At 37.7% G+C, this 18744-nt stretch overlaps 1 protein-coding gene across 2 annotated transcripts in view; it reads left to right on the top strand.

Moving 5' to 3' along the window:
- LRP1B (LDL receptor related protein 1B) overlaps window positions 1–18744 on the top strand; it is a 1894725-nt gene that overhangs the window by 1082951 nt on the left and 793030 nt on the right. For both annotated transcript variants that reach the window (XM_032286208.1, XM_032286207.1), the window contains exon 11: window positions 885–1121. In XM_032286208.1, coding sequence (XP_032142099.1) covers window positions 885–1121 — 237 coding nt within the window. The remainder of the gene's footprint in view (window positions 1–884; window positions 1122–18744) is intronic.

Here is an 18744-nt window from a genome sequence, read left to right as displayed (position 1 = left end):
CTTCAGTTTTATTAATAAAGCTCAGTATGTTTTCCCTTATACATAAAAATTATTTTCTTTAAAATTATATACAGTAAACCAAGTGTAAGATGACCCAGTAATTAGAGATTCTTATATATTTTTTTATATAGAAGTCCAAAAAAGGAAATTCATTCAATAGATAGAGCTACCTTGATGCTGACATTTTAAACTCAGGAGACAGTTTTTTTGTTTGGGGTTTTTGGTTTTGTTTTGTTTTGATAAGGCCTGTATTATACATCAGAGTTACTGTCAGACAGCATTAGCCTCTAACATTCATTAAAATTTGAAGATAAAGTGTTGCCATAACTGGTTTTTAATTTTATTTCTAAAAAGAATAAGTCACATGTTTAGGCAACTGTAATATATTCACATGGAAGTTAATAATACTATATGATTCTTTGTTTGCCTCTGACAGTTTGCAGATGCAGACTTGGAGTTGCTGTGTCTTAAATGTTCTGATGTTTTTAGCATTGTCAAATATAATGAATGGTACAGTTAGTATCAACAGAAAATGCTAGATAGATTGTAATACACTATAAAATTAAATGTACCGGATGTTTTTATAAATGCCCATTTTACAAGTTATCTAATGATCTGTCATGTTTTTGCTATCTAGACAGTTACGGACAAAAGGATAATTAACTACATATAACCCATTCATGGAAGTAATTTCTGTTTTAATTAAAGTAATGCAATTAGCTGGCCTTCTTGCATCAAGATACATTTGGCACATTTTAGAGTTTAATTTTTAGCATTGAATTGAAAAACCACTAATTGTGCCAGTTAATTAAACGGTGGCATTATGCAGCATAAAGAAGATTAAACAGCATCAGTTGTTTATGTTTGTAATCTTTGCTCTGCAGGACCAAAGAATGAGTTGTTCCTCTTTTATGGAAAAGGACGCCCAGGAATTGTTAGAGGAATGGACTTGAATACCAAGATAGCTGATGAATACATGATCCCCATAGAAAATCTGGTAAACCCTCGTGCTTTAGATTTTCATGCAGAAACCAATTATATCTACTTTGCTGACACCACCAGTTTCCTAATTGGCCGGCAGAAGATAGATGGCACAGAGCGAGAAACCATCCTGAAAGATGGTAAGTGACATTGTGACATTAACATCAAACTACCCAGAGTTAAGGCACTTTAAAAGGATAAATCCAGTGTATGTCAGGCTAGCTTTAACCAGAACCCAAGTTCTTCTTATTGGTTCAAAAATATTTGTTAATATTATTTTTTCAGTAAAATTATTTGTCTGTTTTTCATATACTGGTATACTAAAGCCTTTATTATAAAATGGAACTTGCTGTTGTCTACTATATTCTAAATATTATTGAAATTATAATTGAACTATTATCTATCTTCTGGGAAATGTCAATTTACACTGAGATATTTACAGTGCTATATGGTAGAACACACGATTTACTAGGATTTCAGAGACTTCTGTAATAGTTGGTTTTCCTTAGAATATTGATCATGTCACTCAAAATGCATGAAAAAGATCAATGTTCACATTGTCATCACAATTCTTGCATTTCATTTTTTTATTTTACAAATCACTGAAATGAAGTTTTCTAGAGTTGTCCTTGGAATATCAGAATACCCAGAGAAACTTAAAACATTTATGCTTTTTATTTATAGATACATATATGAAGTTATATGCATACAAACAGATATACATATATTTTATTAAAATCAGTGTATTTAATAAATTATTTGGCTTAGGAACAACTAATCTAGTAACAAAACAACATTAACTTTGTTAAAAGTAGAAAAGATTGTAAATAATAAAGCAAACCAGACCTTCACTGGCTGCCAGTCATCTTTAGGTATGTGAACTAATGATTCTGGACCTGTTTCCTCATCTATAAAGTCTGCTTACTTCTTGAATATTTTAGAAATACATGATTTGAGGAACACTAATTGTGTGCTATTGTGTGAAGGACACCATGGTAGTTATTGCAGGAGTTAAAAGAAATTTTAGAGAATGACTTCTGCCTTGAAGGAGTTCATAATCTACCTTTGGAGATGATATAAGCACACAAAAAGTTTGAGGGCATTGCAGTACATAATTAGTAAGTTCAATGCTGTCTTCAATAAATATATGATTAATAGAAAATGCCCATGTAATGAGTATTCACAGGAAGCAAGATATATCTTTTTTTTTTTTTTTTTTTTTTGAGATGGAGTTTCACTCTTTTTGCCCAGGCTGGAGTGCAATGGCGCGATCTTGGCTTACGGCAACCTCCTCCTTCATTCAAGCAACTCTCCTTCCTTAGCTTCCCAAGTAGTTGGGATTACAGGCATATGCCACCACGTCCAGCTAATTTTTGTATTTTTAGTAGAGATGGGTTTCTCCATGTTGGTCAGGGTGGTCTTGAACTCCTGACCTCAGGTGATCTGCCTGCCTTGGCCTCTCAAACTGCTGGGATTACAGGCATGAGCCACCACACCTGGCAGCAAGGGGTATCCTTATGTGGATATACTCAGAACTCTTTGTGCAGGCAATGGTATTTGGGCTAGATCTTAACGGAGAATCATTAAAGAGGGGGAGGAGGACGTTTCTGCAACCAGAAATTCCATGAGAAAGAAAAAGAAAAGCACAATCTCTAGAAAGAGGATGTGAGTAACCTAAATGGAAAGCTACTGGAGGTTTCCTTTGTATGTAATAATGGAAGAAGAGAGTGGAAAGTGAAAGGGGCTAAAATAAAGGGCCTTGAATGTAAGTGAAGGTGTTTGGAGAAAATCCTCAAGGAATTAAAGGAAATGCTTTTGAGTCTAAGAATAGTGTGAGCAAAGTGATATTTTAGAAGGATCAGTATGGTTGTTTGGTGCAGCATGAATCATAGATTCATTGAGATGAGAAAAGATGAGAAAATAAACGGAGAGAGATGAACTAAAATTATTTACAACATGGATAGCAGTAAATGATGGTCTCTCCCATCTTTGAGGGAATGAGAGTATGAGAATAGCCTTCATTCAATGCACCTTTACTTTAAATCAACCCTGATAAAAAGTATACTTTCTATGCTAAAATAGAAATATCCCTGTTTTGTCTTTCTTATAATTTACTGATTAAGCCAATGTAAATCCTCCATAATTTAAAATTCTGAAGGAGTATTTAATTAAAGTTAATATTTTTACTTTAAATTGGATGTGACAGAGGCTATCTGCCTGTTTTTCTCTGTAATGTGATAGCAGATGATCAAGTCTTGATGGTTACAGTGAACAGTGAAACTTGTACATTCTGTAGATAACACTTACATTGTTTTGTTTTTGACCAAGATACTTTCTTTTATTATTATTATTATTATTATTATTATTATTATTATTTGTGGAGTCTCGCGCTATCACCCAGGCGGGAGTGCAGTGGTGTGACCTAGGCTTACTTCAACCTCTGCCTCCAGAGTTCAAAGGATTCTCCTACCTCAGCCTCCTCAAGTAGCTGGGAGGATTACAGGTGTGCACCTCCACGCCCAGCTAATTTTTATATTTTTAGTAGAGACAGTGTTTCACTATGTTGGCCAGCATGGTCTCAACCTCCCGACCTCAGGTGATCTGTCTGCCTTGCCCTCCCAGAGTGCTGGGATTGCATGCGTGAGTCACTGCATCCAGCCGACCCAAACACTTTCAAAAAGGACTAAAATAAAATATAGAGAGTTTTTGGTTTCCTTTTAAATTGTGTCAGTTCCTGTGCTATGACTGGATGTTTCTGCTAATATCCTAACTTTGAGAGTGATATCAAGGACATTGGTGGTTCTTTGCATTCCACCCACCACAACAGAGATAAACTCTAATGGCCACAATGACCGGCAGGCACATCTGTCCAGTACTGCTCTGGCAGTATGACGATTATGAGAACATTTTTCAAATTTTCACACCTGAAATATATTTAACATTTTCATTTTTCTACATAAGGAATAGCTTAATATCTTTTTATTAGTTTATCTTTTTTTCTTTCCATTAAAGAGAATAATGATAGACATTACAATATGTGATTAACGTGTCTAAACAGACACTTAGATTTGGCAAATGACAGCTTGTCATTCTTGGAATCAGAAATATTAAATTCTATGTGTATTCACTGATTTAGGTAGAGTGTCTACCATTCAGCCTGAAGACTGAGAGGCAGGCGAAGTTTTTTGGACAAATGATTTGGAAGCTTGATAGAAATTCTGAGTCATTGATACATTTGTATATTTTGAAGCACAAGGGTATAACAAATTTGCTATTTGAAAATAAACATAAATATCTTGGACATCTTCTGTGTAAGCTTAGATCCTCCCTATTAAGAAATAAAAACAAGAGCATTTCTAAAAAAAATCCATCTTCATTCCTTCTTTGATTTTTTTTTTTTTTTTTACTCCTAGACATATATTGAAAGCCCCCTAAATGTTGCCTATCCTGTTGGCTTTGTTTGAAGAATCTCATGGGGGAAAACAGCAATTAAATATATGAGAAAGGGATGGAAATTGTCCATTTATTATATTTACATGTATCTCATTTCATCTGCTAAATGAAAACGTATTACAGATTTATTAAATATAAACTTCTATAAAGACAAGATATTTACTGATGTGCATTTTTCACCCTCCTAGGATTTTTGCCAAAATTTTTATAAAATTCATATTCATCCTTTTAAAAAAATTAATTATTATTTGTCAGTAAATAAAAAATGAACGTTGTATCTGGGCCAGGTGCTGTTCTGGGTGATAGAATGCTTCAGTAAAGAGGATAAAGCTTCATATTTAGCTTATAACCAACCGTGGAAAGCAGATAATAAGCAAGTAAACACATAAATGAATAAGATAATGATAAGTGCTATAAAGAAAATAAAGTAGGGTACTGTGCTAGAAAATAAAAGGAGCATCAACAGGAGGCAAAATTAGATTAAATGGTTAGTGAATTTAAATCAGCCATTCTTGCCAGGTATAATTGTTACTTTCTCTAACAGAACAACATAGATGCTCTTTATAAGATTGAATTCATTTTTATCTTACTGGGTTTTCTAAGATTCATTTTTTATTGTAATATAAATTGTAATTTTAGCAGAAAGTAAAAATTTAAAAATGATAATTTACTATTCCATTTATTGTTACATGTATTCCACTAGTGCAGTACTTGTTTCAAAATTGTGTGCATTAATTCTACTCAAATACAGATATTTAAATAGAAGAAATGTTAAAGTAACTTTTCATATCATTTTATATTTTTAAAGTACATATTAAAAAGAATTCGAAGGATTTTTACCTGGATTTCAAAGTTATTAATGCTTACAACTTTAACAGAAAAATTCTAGTTTCCATAGATCCCATAAATAAACTGGGAACTTGAAATCACTGTTCTAAATGCTGTAACACAGGGACTTTCTTTACCAAGCTTTTTTCAAAATAGACCTATAAGGATAACGTGGGTTGAAATGGGTGATAATTTTGCCACTTCTTTCATTGTGGCATTGATGAAATAAGATTCAGTTCATCTACTTCAAGTCATAAGTCATGCTGCAACTAAAACAGTGCAAACATTAAGATTTATATAAGTACAATTCTTCCCAACTGTGACTTCTTTTTTTTTTTTTTTTGAGACAAAATCTTATTCTGTCACCCAGGCTGGAGTGCAGCGGCATGATCACTACTCACTGCAACCTCCGCCTCCTACACTCAAGTGATCTTCCCTCGCCAGCCTCTCAAGTGGCTAGGACTGCAGGTGTATGCCGCCATGCTCAGCTAATTTTTGGATTTTTGTTTTTGTATTTTTTGTAGTAACAGTTTTTCACCATGTTGCCCTAGCTGGTTGCAAACTCCTGGGCTCAAGTGATCCAAAACTGCCTCAGCCTCGCAAAGTGTTGGGATTACAGGCCCCAACAGTGATTTTTATAATTTTCAATAAAATATGAGCCCAAGAGTACAAAATTGACCTCTATTATAATTAAATGCAAGTCTAGCAAAACATTCTGTCCTCTAGATGTGTGTTTTTAATTTTAAACTATATCACCTTATTTTGTGATAATAAAATCAATGACAACGATAATAGCGAACATTTAATGAGTACTTACTGTGGATCAAGATTGCTCACCTTATGTTCATTGTCCCATTCAATCCACTCAACAACTCCCTGAGGTCAGCACTATTATTAGCTCCATTTTATAGATTGGAAATTGAGACTCAGGCAAATGAAGTCTTTAATCAAAGTTACGTAGCTAGTAAGTGACACCACTTGTCAAGAACTGTGAAAGTGCTGAGATTTTATTATGTGTGCAAGCTAAAACATTAGCCTGCTACACTTTCACAGATACTGGTAGAAGACCTGTAACTTCTGAGACAAAGTACAGTTTATTACTAAGATCAATAACAATATCCAGAGTATCCATAATGTTGTTTCAGAATCCTGATCTTTACTCCCCACAAGGTAACCCAAAGGTGGCAGCTGCACATACCATGGCACCTGGTACAGAAGACAAATCTGGAGCTTAGGGAACACTGATTTTTTTTTTCTTTCTCTAACAGTAAGCATGCCTGTTCATTGCTCCAGGAAAAGTTACTTTCTCCATCTCCTAAGCCCATAAGCAATCCTGCCTTTTGCTTCAGTGAGAGACATAATCTCTATCTTCTAAGGATATTTACCTTATTAACAGTAGTGTCTGAGGCACTTAGCTTCTCTTTTCCTAAGTGGGCAGAAATGTGAGAGAACCTTGGAATATTATCTCAGCAATACCAATATTCAAGTTCCTGTGATCTGATTTTGGAGTCTGTGGTATGCTGAACAATGCCTTCCAAATAATATCTAGGTCCTCATCCCCAGAACCTTTGTTAGCTTGTATGGAAAAGGAGCCTTGCAGGTGTCCGTAAGTGAAAAGAATTTTGGGTGGGAAGAAGGTGTTGCTTTTTTTTAAAAAAAATTGTTGATATATAGTAATTATACATATTATAGGATACAAAGTCATATTTCAATACATTATACAATGTGTAATGATCAAATTGGGGAAACTAGCATATTCATCACCACAAACATTTATCATTTCTTTATGTTGCAACTATTCAGAATCTTCTTTTTAGTGTTTTGAAAATGTTACACCAAATTAGCGTTAACCATATTCACTCCCTACAGTGCTAGAAAACACTAGAACTTGTTCCTCCCACCTAGCTGTAACTATGCATGTGTTGAGGCTCTTGAGATAGGAAATTTTCTTGACTCATATGGAGGTACCCTAAATGTAATCCCAATGAAATTTATAAGGGGGAGGCCAGACGGACAAAGGAGGAAGTAGGAGTTGTGACTATGGAAGCAAGAGATTGGGCGGCTTCCAGAAGCTGGAAAAGGCACAGACATGGACTCTTCCCGAGAGTCCCCAGAAGGGACCCGCTCTGCCAGGACCTAGACTTTAGCCTGGTGAAACCAATTCCTAGCTACTGAGCTTCAGAACTGTCAAAGAATAAATTGATGTTGTTTTAAGCCACTACGTTTGTGGCAATTTGTTACAGCAGCTATAGGAAACTAGCAGAATCTGTGTTCTTACCCACTTGCTATGCTGATGTACCGACTTTATATATGAAGGTGTGTTCTATTTGATTGACATACAGAGTAGGCACACGTTTCCACCTTATAATCTCAGAAGAGAAGTTGCCTTTCATTTTGTTAATAATTATATATTACTCTTTAATTTTATAGCTTCTATAAAGACCTGAAAAACTGAGGTCTTCCTTTAAATGAAGGTACTATTTTAGGAGCTATAATGTTGAAAAGTAGTGAATATGTTTGACATGATTCAAGGTAGGTTTCTCTTTTATGACATTATGAAGAAAATAATAGGCAGAAAGAATGGGAAGCAGTCTCTTCCTATCAAACATGTTCTCCAAATGATGTGCTTAAAGTTCATCTGTTTACATGCTATCAAAGGATAGTGCTATATTCATGCGATTGCTTATTTGGCAATTGAAGGGTCAAGCCCTATTCTTTACCTCATTCCTGTCCCCAGCATCTTCAGAATTCCCTTGTGGATTTTATAATCAGCTGTCCCTCCAATTGTGAGTTGAAATGTATAGCTCATCAATTATTATTCTGTGATTTATGATTCTATTAATTAGAAATCCTACTACTGACACACAAACACACACATAAACATGCACACGTGCACACACATACACACACACACACAATCACCTGTTTAAGACCCACTTCAGAACTCCAGAAATAGGTTAGCCTCTACTCTTAATAACCCTAGGGAAGGCACATGCAACAGATTACAGGATGTAATCTGTACCTTAATGACACTGACCTTATAGTAGGATTATCATTTTCTGCACTTTTAAATTACCTCTTATCCTTGGATTTCAATGATCTTCAGCATTGTATTGCTTTGTCAGAATTTCTCATAAAGATTGAGTTTCATAGTAATGAAGCAAACATGCTGAGATAACACTAATGAATTATTTTAGAGTGTTCTTATGAACTTTAAAATGCGATAATGCCTTATAAACCATTTTAAATTATGAAAAGCCTTTACTGTTTGTTGTTGGATTTCAGGTAAATATCAGTCTTGTTTCTCTGCCTTTAACTCTGAACTTTCTCTTAAAGAAAAGCTTTAAAACTCTAAGAGATATATACTCTGACCAACTATTAAAGGAAATAATGAATACATTTGTCAGTCATGCAATATATTCTAATTAAAACTTTAAAGGAGAGATTTGTCAGCATTTGCAACTGTTGAGATCAATGAATATTGTTATCACACTGAGTAACAAGAATGTAGACTGCTTGCACATACTGACTCTAGTGACTATAAGATGTCTTCATGTAATTTGCTTGAGATTTATTTGATTATTGAAAACAGTGTTTATTTTACATTTAGTTTGTAAATACATATTTATCATATTTTTTATTTCTCAAGAACTAGAGATCTTTGAAAAATAATTAGAACCAATATATGTAGTTTTGTCAGAAAAGTAGACATGTGTAAGAGAAGATTAAAATCTGGGTTATAAAAGCTATCAAGGGATGAAAGATGGAATTGACTATGGTGGCTAGAGGGCTCTAGTAAACATGGAGAAGAAGACATCCCTTCCTTTATTTCAACCCAAAATAAGCATATGTACATATGCATAAGTATTGACAAACACAAAATATACCCATATGCACTATAGATGTGAGCTCAAAAGAGATCTAGAAACTTTTGTAAAGAAATCTATTATCTTATAAATGTTATATTACTTGCAAGGTCAAAAGAGAGAAGGTGAGAAAGCATGGTAATCTCTAAAGTCCAACAGAGCTACAGTAGTCCCTTTTATTGGAGGTAGGTAAGTTCAAAAACCCTCAGTGGATACCTGAAACCATAGATAGTGTTGAACTCTATATATACCATGTTTTAGCATATGCACACATATCTACAATAAAGCTTAAGTCATAAATGGGCACAGTAAGAGACTCACAACGATAATGATAATAAAATAGAAAATGATAACAGCATGCTGTAATAAATGTTATTTGCATGTAGTCTCACTCTGTCTCTCCAAGTATCTTACTCTATTGTACTCACTCTTCTTGTGGTCTGTCCATCTTACAACCTGGGTGGCCAGTAAGTGAATTAACACGTAGGTAACATAGAGTGTAGACATACAGGATAAAGGCATGATTCCTGTGCTAAGCAGGACTGAGTGGGATGACAGTGCAAGGTTTCAAAATGTTACTCAGAATAGCAGGCAATTTAAAACTCACGAGTTGTTTACTTCTGGAATTTTTCCATTTAGTATTTTCAGACTATGGCTGACAAAGTGTAACTAAAACCATGGAAGGTGGAACCATGGTTAAGTGAGGACTATTGTATTATTATATATATAATTGTTACATTAATAAATATTCTAATAGGTAATTTTTTACACACTTAAATAAATTACCAGTCTTCAGCTTGGATTAAAATAAAAGAAATACCTTCAACCCACTTAACTTTATGATACTTAGCATTATGGAGTTCTTAGTTGCTGCTTCAGAAGTCACTTAGATATTCTTCATTTACTAGGAATACTATTATGAACATTAACTATAATTATACTATTGCTTAGGTTAATTAATACAAATTTCTTAATACAATATAATCAATCTAGACTGACTTTACTTTGGGGATACCAAAGTAGGAAACACACTACCGGAAACTGTGAGACTGGACAATATCCACAGTACATGCTGAGAAGATTCCCATGACACTAGCAATCATGAGAATATTTTAGGCAGTGGTAACAGTCATTGTATAACCAGTATGTTGGAAAATGTGACTCTGAAATGTCTACAGCATAACTTTATTTTTTGTCTCCCACTGACCTTTAAAATTTCCTCAGTAATCTTTCCTACTACAGATCAAAACTTGGTCAAATCCCAATCCTTTCTGTTTACATTATGTAATAGAAATGTCAATCATTTTAAGTCAGAAATGCAATCTCAATTTGGTAATTAGAATGCATAGTCTACCATATAGACATACAAATGAGAATTTTAAATTTGTAGCGTCAAATCTTACTAGTTTCCCACTTGTGCTGCCTCCAGCTAGAGGCCTGGAGAAGGACAGGGGGGCATATTTGTTGCATTCTCTGTTTCTCTGCCCTGCATTTATTTTCCTACCCCTCCCAGCTTGCTAGATTATTTTTTAAAATTATTTTTATTTTTCACTTTTCTGCGCTGCATATCTGTATGTCCCTACTAGTTAGCTTCTGATGCCCTCTCATCTCTCAACATTGATTGGAAGAGGTAGGAGTGGTAAAAAGAGGTAAGGAGATAAAAATAATCTAATTTGAACTAGTCCCATTGTACATTAGCCTCTTAGTGAACCTGGTAGATCTTTTAAAATGGACTCTCTTGAGGTGTGTATGTGTGTGTGTGTGTGTGTGCACGCGCGCGTGCGTGCTTGCCAATGTTTTTGGAAGTCTTCTGCTGGATCACTCTAATTTCATTGCCTTTGGTCAAAGGCCGTGAAGCTTTTGCTTGTGACTTTACATTCCTGAATGTCCATTCTCTTATGTTTGTGTCCCTGTATGCAGCTGGACAACCTTGTTGTGCTATATCAAAGATATCTGTATGCCAGAATTCTATCCTGTGTGGTCCACCTTTGGTCCACAAAATTACTGTGAGCCTTTTGCCCCAATAAGCTCTGGAAGTGCAGATATAGTACAAATCAGCCAACACTATCCTGCCTACTCTCCTATAGAATGTATTTATCTTTCTCAATTGTGAGCCAGAGGTAAGACATTGTGAGATGTGAGTTTCATGCATGGAAACAAAAAATCAACTGTAGAGAGCTCAGTTCAAAGTCCTCTTTGAGGCATCACAGAAACTCCCTCACTGGAGTTGAGGTGAAAAGTATCCCTCCATCCTCTCCTTCCTCTTTTAGAGGTTCACGTAACTGAAATTTATGTCTGAAGAAAAGCAAATTTATTGTCAGTTTATTAGTGTGAAGGATTTGATCAATCAAATAATTAGGCTAGGTTTGGGTTTTATTTTTGTTACAGTTACCTTTACAAAACCAAAGCTTTCAGATCCCTCCCTTGGTGGGCAGATGCTACCTTGTGTTTAGGGTGGGACCTGGAATATGTCTGTTCATCCCTCAGTTTTCAATATTTCCTGCATGTCTGCCTCACTGAAAGGTCTCTCTCTACAGTCTTATCCTTCTCTCAATGGTAGAGTGCTGTGACCTGTTACTAAGTGGAAGATTCATGGTGGGTACAAAAAAGGTTCTCTGTTCTTTTGTTCCAATCTTGGTCTTAGGTCCTGTGTGCCTGGGCTTTGAAGGTGGGCCCTTCTCCCCTGCCAGTGAAACTCTGCCTTATATCTGGGGGAAGTTTTGGGCAGGAGATCATCTTTTGCCCCATCCCCAGGGTAGCAATTGTCAGTTTTTTTTTTGTTTTGTTTTGTTTTGTTTTGTTTTTTTATCAATACAGAATTCTGTGTCCAAGCAATTTTTGTGCCCTCTTCTAGGGTCAGACAGCTTTTGCTCCTATTCTTTCCTGAATGTTGCTGTACCTCTGTCTGGGACCATTGGCAACAGAATTTCGTTGCCATTTTGAAGCAATACATTAGCGTTGCTTGCTATGAGTAACAAGGTTGTAGTGGGACCAGGGGGATTTCTTACCCCTCCCTCAGGAGCACACGGCTTTGCCTTTTACTTCTTGTTCATTGACAGCTTGCCTTTGCAGCTTACTTTGCCTTTGGTGGAGAGAGGGTTCCCTGCTACTTTTCTAGAGATATATTGTTTATTTATACCTCCTTCATAGGACCGTTGTCTTGCTTCAGGGAGGTGGAAGGTGTCCTTCCTCTTCCCAAGTGGTTTAACGATTTTCCTTTGTATGAGAAAAGAGTCAGGATTGGGTGAGGTTTCATGTTTGTGAGACACTCGGGGGTCTGTCTCAGGTTTCTGTTCTGCTTTCCATCTTTCTGTTGTAAAATCAGTGAAATAAATTCTTTGTGTGGGGTATTCCCAGGGATTCTAAACTCTCACATAAAACCACACTCAGTTTTAAGAATATTTTACTATTATAGCTTTTTCTAAAAAAAAAAAAAGAAAGAAATCTGCTATTATGGTGTTTGCTTCTTCCTCCCATGCTATGGCAAAGGAATAATACTTCAGGTGTTCTGTTTTTCCTGGAAAGGGCCTGTCGCTCTTTGCATTTCAATGTATTTTGCTGTCTTGAAGCCTCAGCTTTTGTTTGGATTCAAATAAAGTTGTGATCTTGTAGATTATTGGGTTTTCTCTTATTGTTATTCTTTTGTGGCTTTCTGCGTCTTAAGCAAAGCTGAGCTCTGAATGTTTATAATTCATTAATGCAAATAGGAATTTGAGGAGCAAAATGGAAATAGTTTTAAAACTGCTTTCTTCCTCTTTTCCTTAGCATTAGAATCAATTAAAAAATAGTTGAGCACTTCCATGAATATATGTGAATCCCTTGTGATGCTTTAAACATCTACAATTTACACATAAAGACATTTTACTTGATGCAAAAAGATTTAAGTGTTTTCTTCTTTCAATAAGCTCATTTTGTATAATTTTTTTTACAAAAAATGAATGTAGCAGTGAGAGTTTTCATTTTACAAAAAGAAAAATTAATTTGTATGTTACATTATCAGAAACAAAACATTTTGTTTAAAGACATGGTGCAGGATGATATGATTAAAAGTTATCTAAAAATCTGAACCTTATTTATTGTAAAAATTTTATTCATTTACCTACAAAAATATCATATAGTTGCAAAATATCTGTCAGACGGAAGGCAAAGTATTTATCTGAAAATATCAGGTGGTTGTTCTCAAAGAGTTTTCTTATTGGATGCATCTGCAAATAATAAATGAGACAAAGGACTAAATATAAGGCTAAGCAAATAATTCAACTTCACTTTGCTCTTTATAAAAATACTGAAAATATATTTTTAACAAAATAAATGTATAACAGTCCTGGGAAATTGAAATATACACAATCATTGATCAGAAATAATGAGAATTTTCTAATTAGAGAACAGATTGAACCAGACTGACTGACAAGATCACCAGAAACCATAGCTTAAAATGCCACAGGTATAAACTTGAAATATAAGAGTCAAGAAAGAGAAACACCATGGTCCTAATAAAAACTAAAATGGATTTTTTTTAAAGGACTTAAGGCACTCTTTAAAGCAAGTTAATAATTAACTACACTTAAAATAATGAGCCCAGTTCAATCCATCCCAGCTACTTTAATTACACCCCTAGAAGCACATGCAAAGAACAAAATTGAAATAACTCTCTGTTCCCTTGGGAAGAAGTTAAAGTCTTATCTCAAAAATCATACAAAAATGAAGCTTAAAGAACACACACATACACAAATTCGAAATGTGGAGATTTTATTTGGGTTCAATGAAAACATTTATTGTTCACAGTTCTAGAGGTAGGGGGTGCCAGCAGATTCAGTGTCAGGTGAGGGCTCTCTTTCTGGTTTGCAGACAGCCACCTTCTCGCAGTGTCCTCACCGGATAGAAAGAAAGAGTTCCGGCCTTTTCCTCTTCTAAGGACACTAATTCATCATGGTAGTTCTGTTCTTATGGCCTCATCTAACCCTAATTACTTCCCAAAGGCTTCACCTCCTAATACCAGACCATCAGGAGCTAATTAGGGCTTCAACATATGATTTTTGGAGGGACAGAAACATTCAGTCCATAGCAGATGTTTACTCTCACGTTAAGCACTAAATTTGGGAGTAATTTTGTAACCAGTGGAAAGGGAGCAGAGGTGTCCCTAAGACACTTTCAGTTTCCCCAATCTGATATTTTCCCTGATGTACCCAGGTCCTTGACCTCTCTTACCCCAGGAATGGGGAAGGGGTCCTGGAGGCACAGTGAGCTTACCATTCAAATAAATATCACAGACCCAAAGAGTTTAGCAGAGTGATTTATTATGCAGAGAGCGAAAAGAGAGAAGGAGAGAGAAAGCTCTCACACTGCCGTTGGTGGAGATCTGAGGGAGGAATCCTTATAGGTAAGGAGCAGTAGGTTTTTAACCTTGGAGTTATTCCCTGCCATTCATGTTCTTGTCCAATGATAGGAGTTCTTTCAAACTTCCGCTGGAGTATTAATCTTTGACTCTGATACTGGATTGGCTGTTAGGTCTGCAACAGAGGCCCTTCCTCCTGGAGCTTTTCTCAGGCTTTTTGAAGAAGGAAGCACACCTGGAATTTCTACCTAGCCCAAGTGAGGGAAAGTCAGACAAAGAACTTTACGTTCCTGCATGGAGACCTGGATGGAAGCCTGGTGCTGGAAAATTCCTGCCTTTGAAACCACACCCCTGTGGACTCAGTTTTCCTTAACACAGTCCCTTAGTCCCCCCTCTGAACAGGCAAGTCCAATTGCTGTTGGGACATGTGCATAGATTGATCTTTAGCTACTTCCTGCTGAATTGGGGCATAGAAGGGGCCCATGCAGTTGAGGTTTCTTCCAGAGGAGAGTCTTCCACGGGTGCAGGTTGATCCAGAGGTTCACAATAGAACTTATGAGTCAAGGACATCTGGGGTTCCATTTGCATGACCATCTAGAAGAAACAAATTTGACAAGAAGGTTAAAGATGAGAGGCCAGCAATAATAGAAGGATTATAAACAGGCCTAGGAGAGGGTAGAACCAGGAGAGCCAGTTGTTAAACAAGCTCCAGGATCCTGCTTCTTGAAGGTCTTTAGCCCTGTGTTTGATTCGGTCCCTGAGTTGTTTAACTTTGTTTGAGACAATAGCTGCTTGGCTTGTAAAGTAGCAGGATTCTTTTTCTAGAAAAAGGCAGTTTCCTTCTTTCTCTGCTGTTAGCAGATTCAGGGCCCTTTTATTTTGAAGAGCTACGGTAGCTAAAGAGTTAAGCTGCTTCTGCAGAGTAAATTAGCAGCCTTTTCCATGTTATTATTTAACTCCTGAGATAGCTTATAGTAAAACTGAGTAGAGGTAGTAACTCTCCCAATGCCAGTACCAAGTCCTCCTATTATTCTGGCCCCATACCCCACCCATGAAAGGAATAATTGAGGTTTGCGTACGGCGTGGCCTTGGCAAGAGAAGACCCTGCACTTGAGAGTTGGTGTAAATTGTCATGGGGGAGTACTAGGAAGGAGAGGAGGAGAGCTATTAGGCCAATCCATAGGGGCAATCGCTTAGAGTCCAGTCGCAGATAGTAAAGTTAAGAGTGATAGTCCTGTTAATGCCAGGATGTAAGTTGGATTTATGAGGAGTTACTTTCTGGTCACCTAGGTGGTGTAAGAGTGCTGCCTCTTTGGGTTCTTGGACAGCTTGTAATAAATCTGAAATTTCCTTATGTTATTTAATGGGAGTTCCTACTGAGGTTAGGAACTCTCTTTCCTTCCATATGGCAGCATGAGCATGCAGAACCAGGTGAGCATATTTGGAATCTGTGTATATGTTTATTGTCTTTCCTTTTCCTACTTTTGGAGCTCGAGTGAGGGCTACTAGTTCTGCCAGCTGGGCATGTTCCAGAAGGGAGGGAATTACTTTCAAGCACTGTTTGATCACTGACAACTGCATATCCTGCCTTTTGAACTCCATTTTCCATAAATGAACTTCCATCAGTGTATACCTTAAGATCAGGATTGGCTAGAGGAGTTTCTAAGAGATCCTCTTGAGCGACATAGTTTTGGCCTATAATCTGCTGACAGTCATGTTCTTTGTCTGCCCCTTCCTCAGGAAGAAAAGTAGCTGGATTGAGGGCTACACAAGTAAGCAACTAAAGTACGGGCCCTTCGAACACTAAGGCCTTATATTTGAGTAAGCGGTTGTCGGAAAGTCATAAGCCTCCTTTAGAGGCCAGAATTCCAGCTACGTCATGTGAAGTTCATATAGTTAGGTCATTCCCCTGCACTATTTTAACAGGTTCTGAAACCAGTATAGCCACCGTGGCTATGACTCACAAGCAGTGTGGCCAGCCTTTTGCTACTGCATCAATTTCCTTACTTAGGTATGCTACCAGTTGTGGTGTGTTTCCTCATGTCTGGGAGAGAAACCCCAGGACCACTCCTGACTTTTCCATAACATATCAGGAGAAATCATTCCCTGTAGGAAAGCTTAGAGCTGGAGCCTGCAGTGGTGCCTGCTTCAGGGTCTGAAAGCCTGCCTCAGCTATAGGGTCCCATTGTATTAGATGGGTGTTAGCCTTTTGGGTTTCCTTAATCAGCATGTATAGAGGTTTGGCTATTTCCCCGCATCTGTCAATCGTCAGAAACCAGTTATTCCTAAGAATCCCCACAACTGTTCTAAGGTCTTTGGATGGGAGAAGGCCAGTGTGGGTTGGAGACGTTCTCCATCAAGGGCCTGAGTGCCCTTAGATAAGACAAGTCCTAGGTGTTTTACCTCTTGCCTATAAAGTTGGGCTTTTGGTTTTGAAACCTTTTATCCAAGAAAGTTTAGGAGGTCCTGTATGGCATGCTGACCCTAGGTTTCTGAGTTCTCAGTTAAAAATAAATCATCCATATATTGAAGAGCCAGGGTACCTGGATGTGAAAAATGACTAAGGTTCTGAGCTAGAGCCTGGCTGAACAAGTGAGGGCTATCTCGAAAGCCCTGGGGTAACATTGTCCAGGTGAGCTGAGAATTCTGGTCTAAAGGGTCTTCAAAGGCAAACAGAAACTAGGAGTCAGCATATAATAGAACACAGAAAACGGCATCCTTAAGGTCCATTTTGTCTCTCCTGGTATTTGAGAGAGTAAAGTGTATGGGTTGGGTACAGCTGGGTATAAAGGGATGACAGCTTCATCAATAAGCCTGAGATCTTGCTCCAGCCTCCATTGTCCGTTAGGTTTTGCACTCTTAAAGTTGGAATATTGCAATGGCTGTTACAGGACTTCACTAGACCCTGGGCTTTTAAGTTCTTTACAATATCCTGTAGCCACTTTTTGGCTTCCAGTCTTATGGGTACTGTCTTTGGTGAGGAAAAGAGGTGGGATCCTTTAGCCTTATTCAAATTGGGCAAGCATTCTTCACTCATCCAAATTGTCCATCTGTTGCCCAAACCTCAGGATTAATCCCTCCTTTAAATAATGGGCAGCAGAGAGGGATTTCCTCCCTGATGATGTTCATATAGATAATGGCTCCTGCTCTGGCTAACAGGTCCTGCCCTAGTAAGGGAGTGGGACTTTCTGGCATGATGAGAAGGCATGGGAGAAGAGCATATCTCCCCAGTTACAGCTTAGGGGCTGGGAGAAATATCGGGAGGCTGCTTGTCCTAGGACTCCTCAGACAGTTACAGACTTGGAGGACAGCTGTCCAGGACAGGAAAGTAAAACTGAGAAGGCCATGCCAGCGTCCAGGAGGAAATTGACCTTCTGGCCCTCTGTGGTTAGCTTTTCCCAGGACTCGGTGAGGGTGATGGCTTGTGCTGGTGCTTGCCCTGGGCACCCTCATCCCTGCTGTTGGTCATCTAGTTAGCTACCTCAGTCCCTGGGAACCTTTGTCCCCTGGGACAGTGTGCCTTCCAGTGATCCCCTTGGCACAGTGGGCAAACACAAGGAGGTGGTCTATTCCTCTGGGGAAAATCTCTCTTAAAGTATCCCATTAGGCCACCGTAGTAGCAAGCTCTGCCAGCCTGGCAGCTAACCCAAGCCTTTCTCTCTTCTGAGCGCCTTGAGTCTGCTTGCCTGAAGGCCATGACTAGGGCTGCAGCTTTTCTCTGGTCCCTCCTGTTCCTTTCAGCCTGATCCTCCTGGTCCCTATTATAGAATACCAAGGTTGCTGGATTTAGTAATGATTCTAGGCTCTGTTCTGCCCCCAAGGCCAGCTTCTGGAGCTTCCTCCTAATGTCTGCTGCTGATTGCATAATAAATTTGTCTTTTAATATTAACTGACCCTCGATGGAATCTGGTGACAGGGGAGTATACTTTGTTAAGGCCTCCTGTAACTGCTCAAGGAACGCTGTTGAGTTTGCTTTCTTTCCCTGAGTTACGGTGGATTACATTTTGCATAGTTCATGGGCTTTTTCCTAGTTCACCTTAATTCTTCAAGTACACAGGTTAATAGGTGCCTATGACTCCAGTCCACCTGTTCTCAGTCAGGATCCCAGTGAAGGCCCATGCTAGGGACTCCTCAGCTACCTATAGGGAATCTATTCTTTTCCTCTGGTGTTATTTGGTCATGTGCTTGACTAAGGTATGTGGTGTCCCCAAACTCTTGAGCTGCCACTAGAGCAGCCTCTCTCTTATTGCTAGTTAGGGTCTGACTGAGCAATAACATGAT

Source organism: Sapajus apella, unplaced genomic scaffold (assembly GCF_009761245.1).
Source record: "Sapajus apella isolate SASKATOON/1434 unplaced genomic scaffold, GSC_monkey_1.0 scaffold18, whole genome shotgun sequence".
Taxonomy (NCBI): domain Eukaryota; kingdom Metazoa; phylum Chordata; class Mammalia; order Primates; family Cebidae; genus Sapajus; species Sapajus apella.
This window is presented reverse-complemented; position numbering and strand designations above follow the sequence as displayed.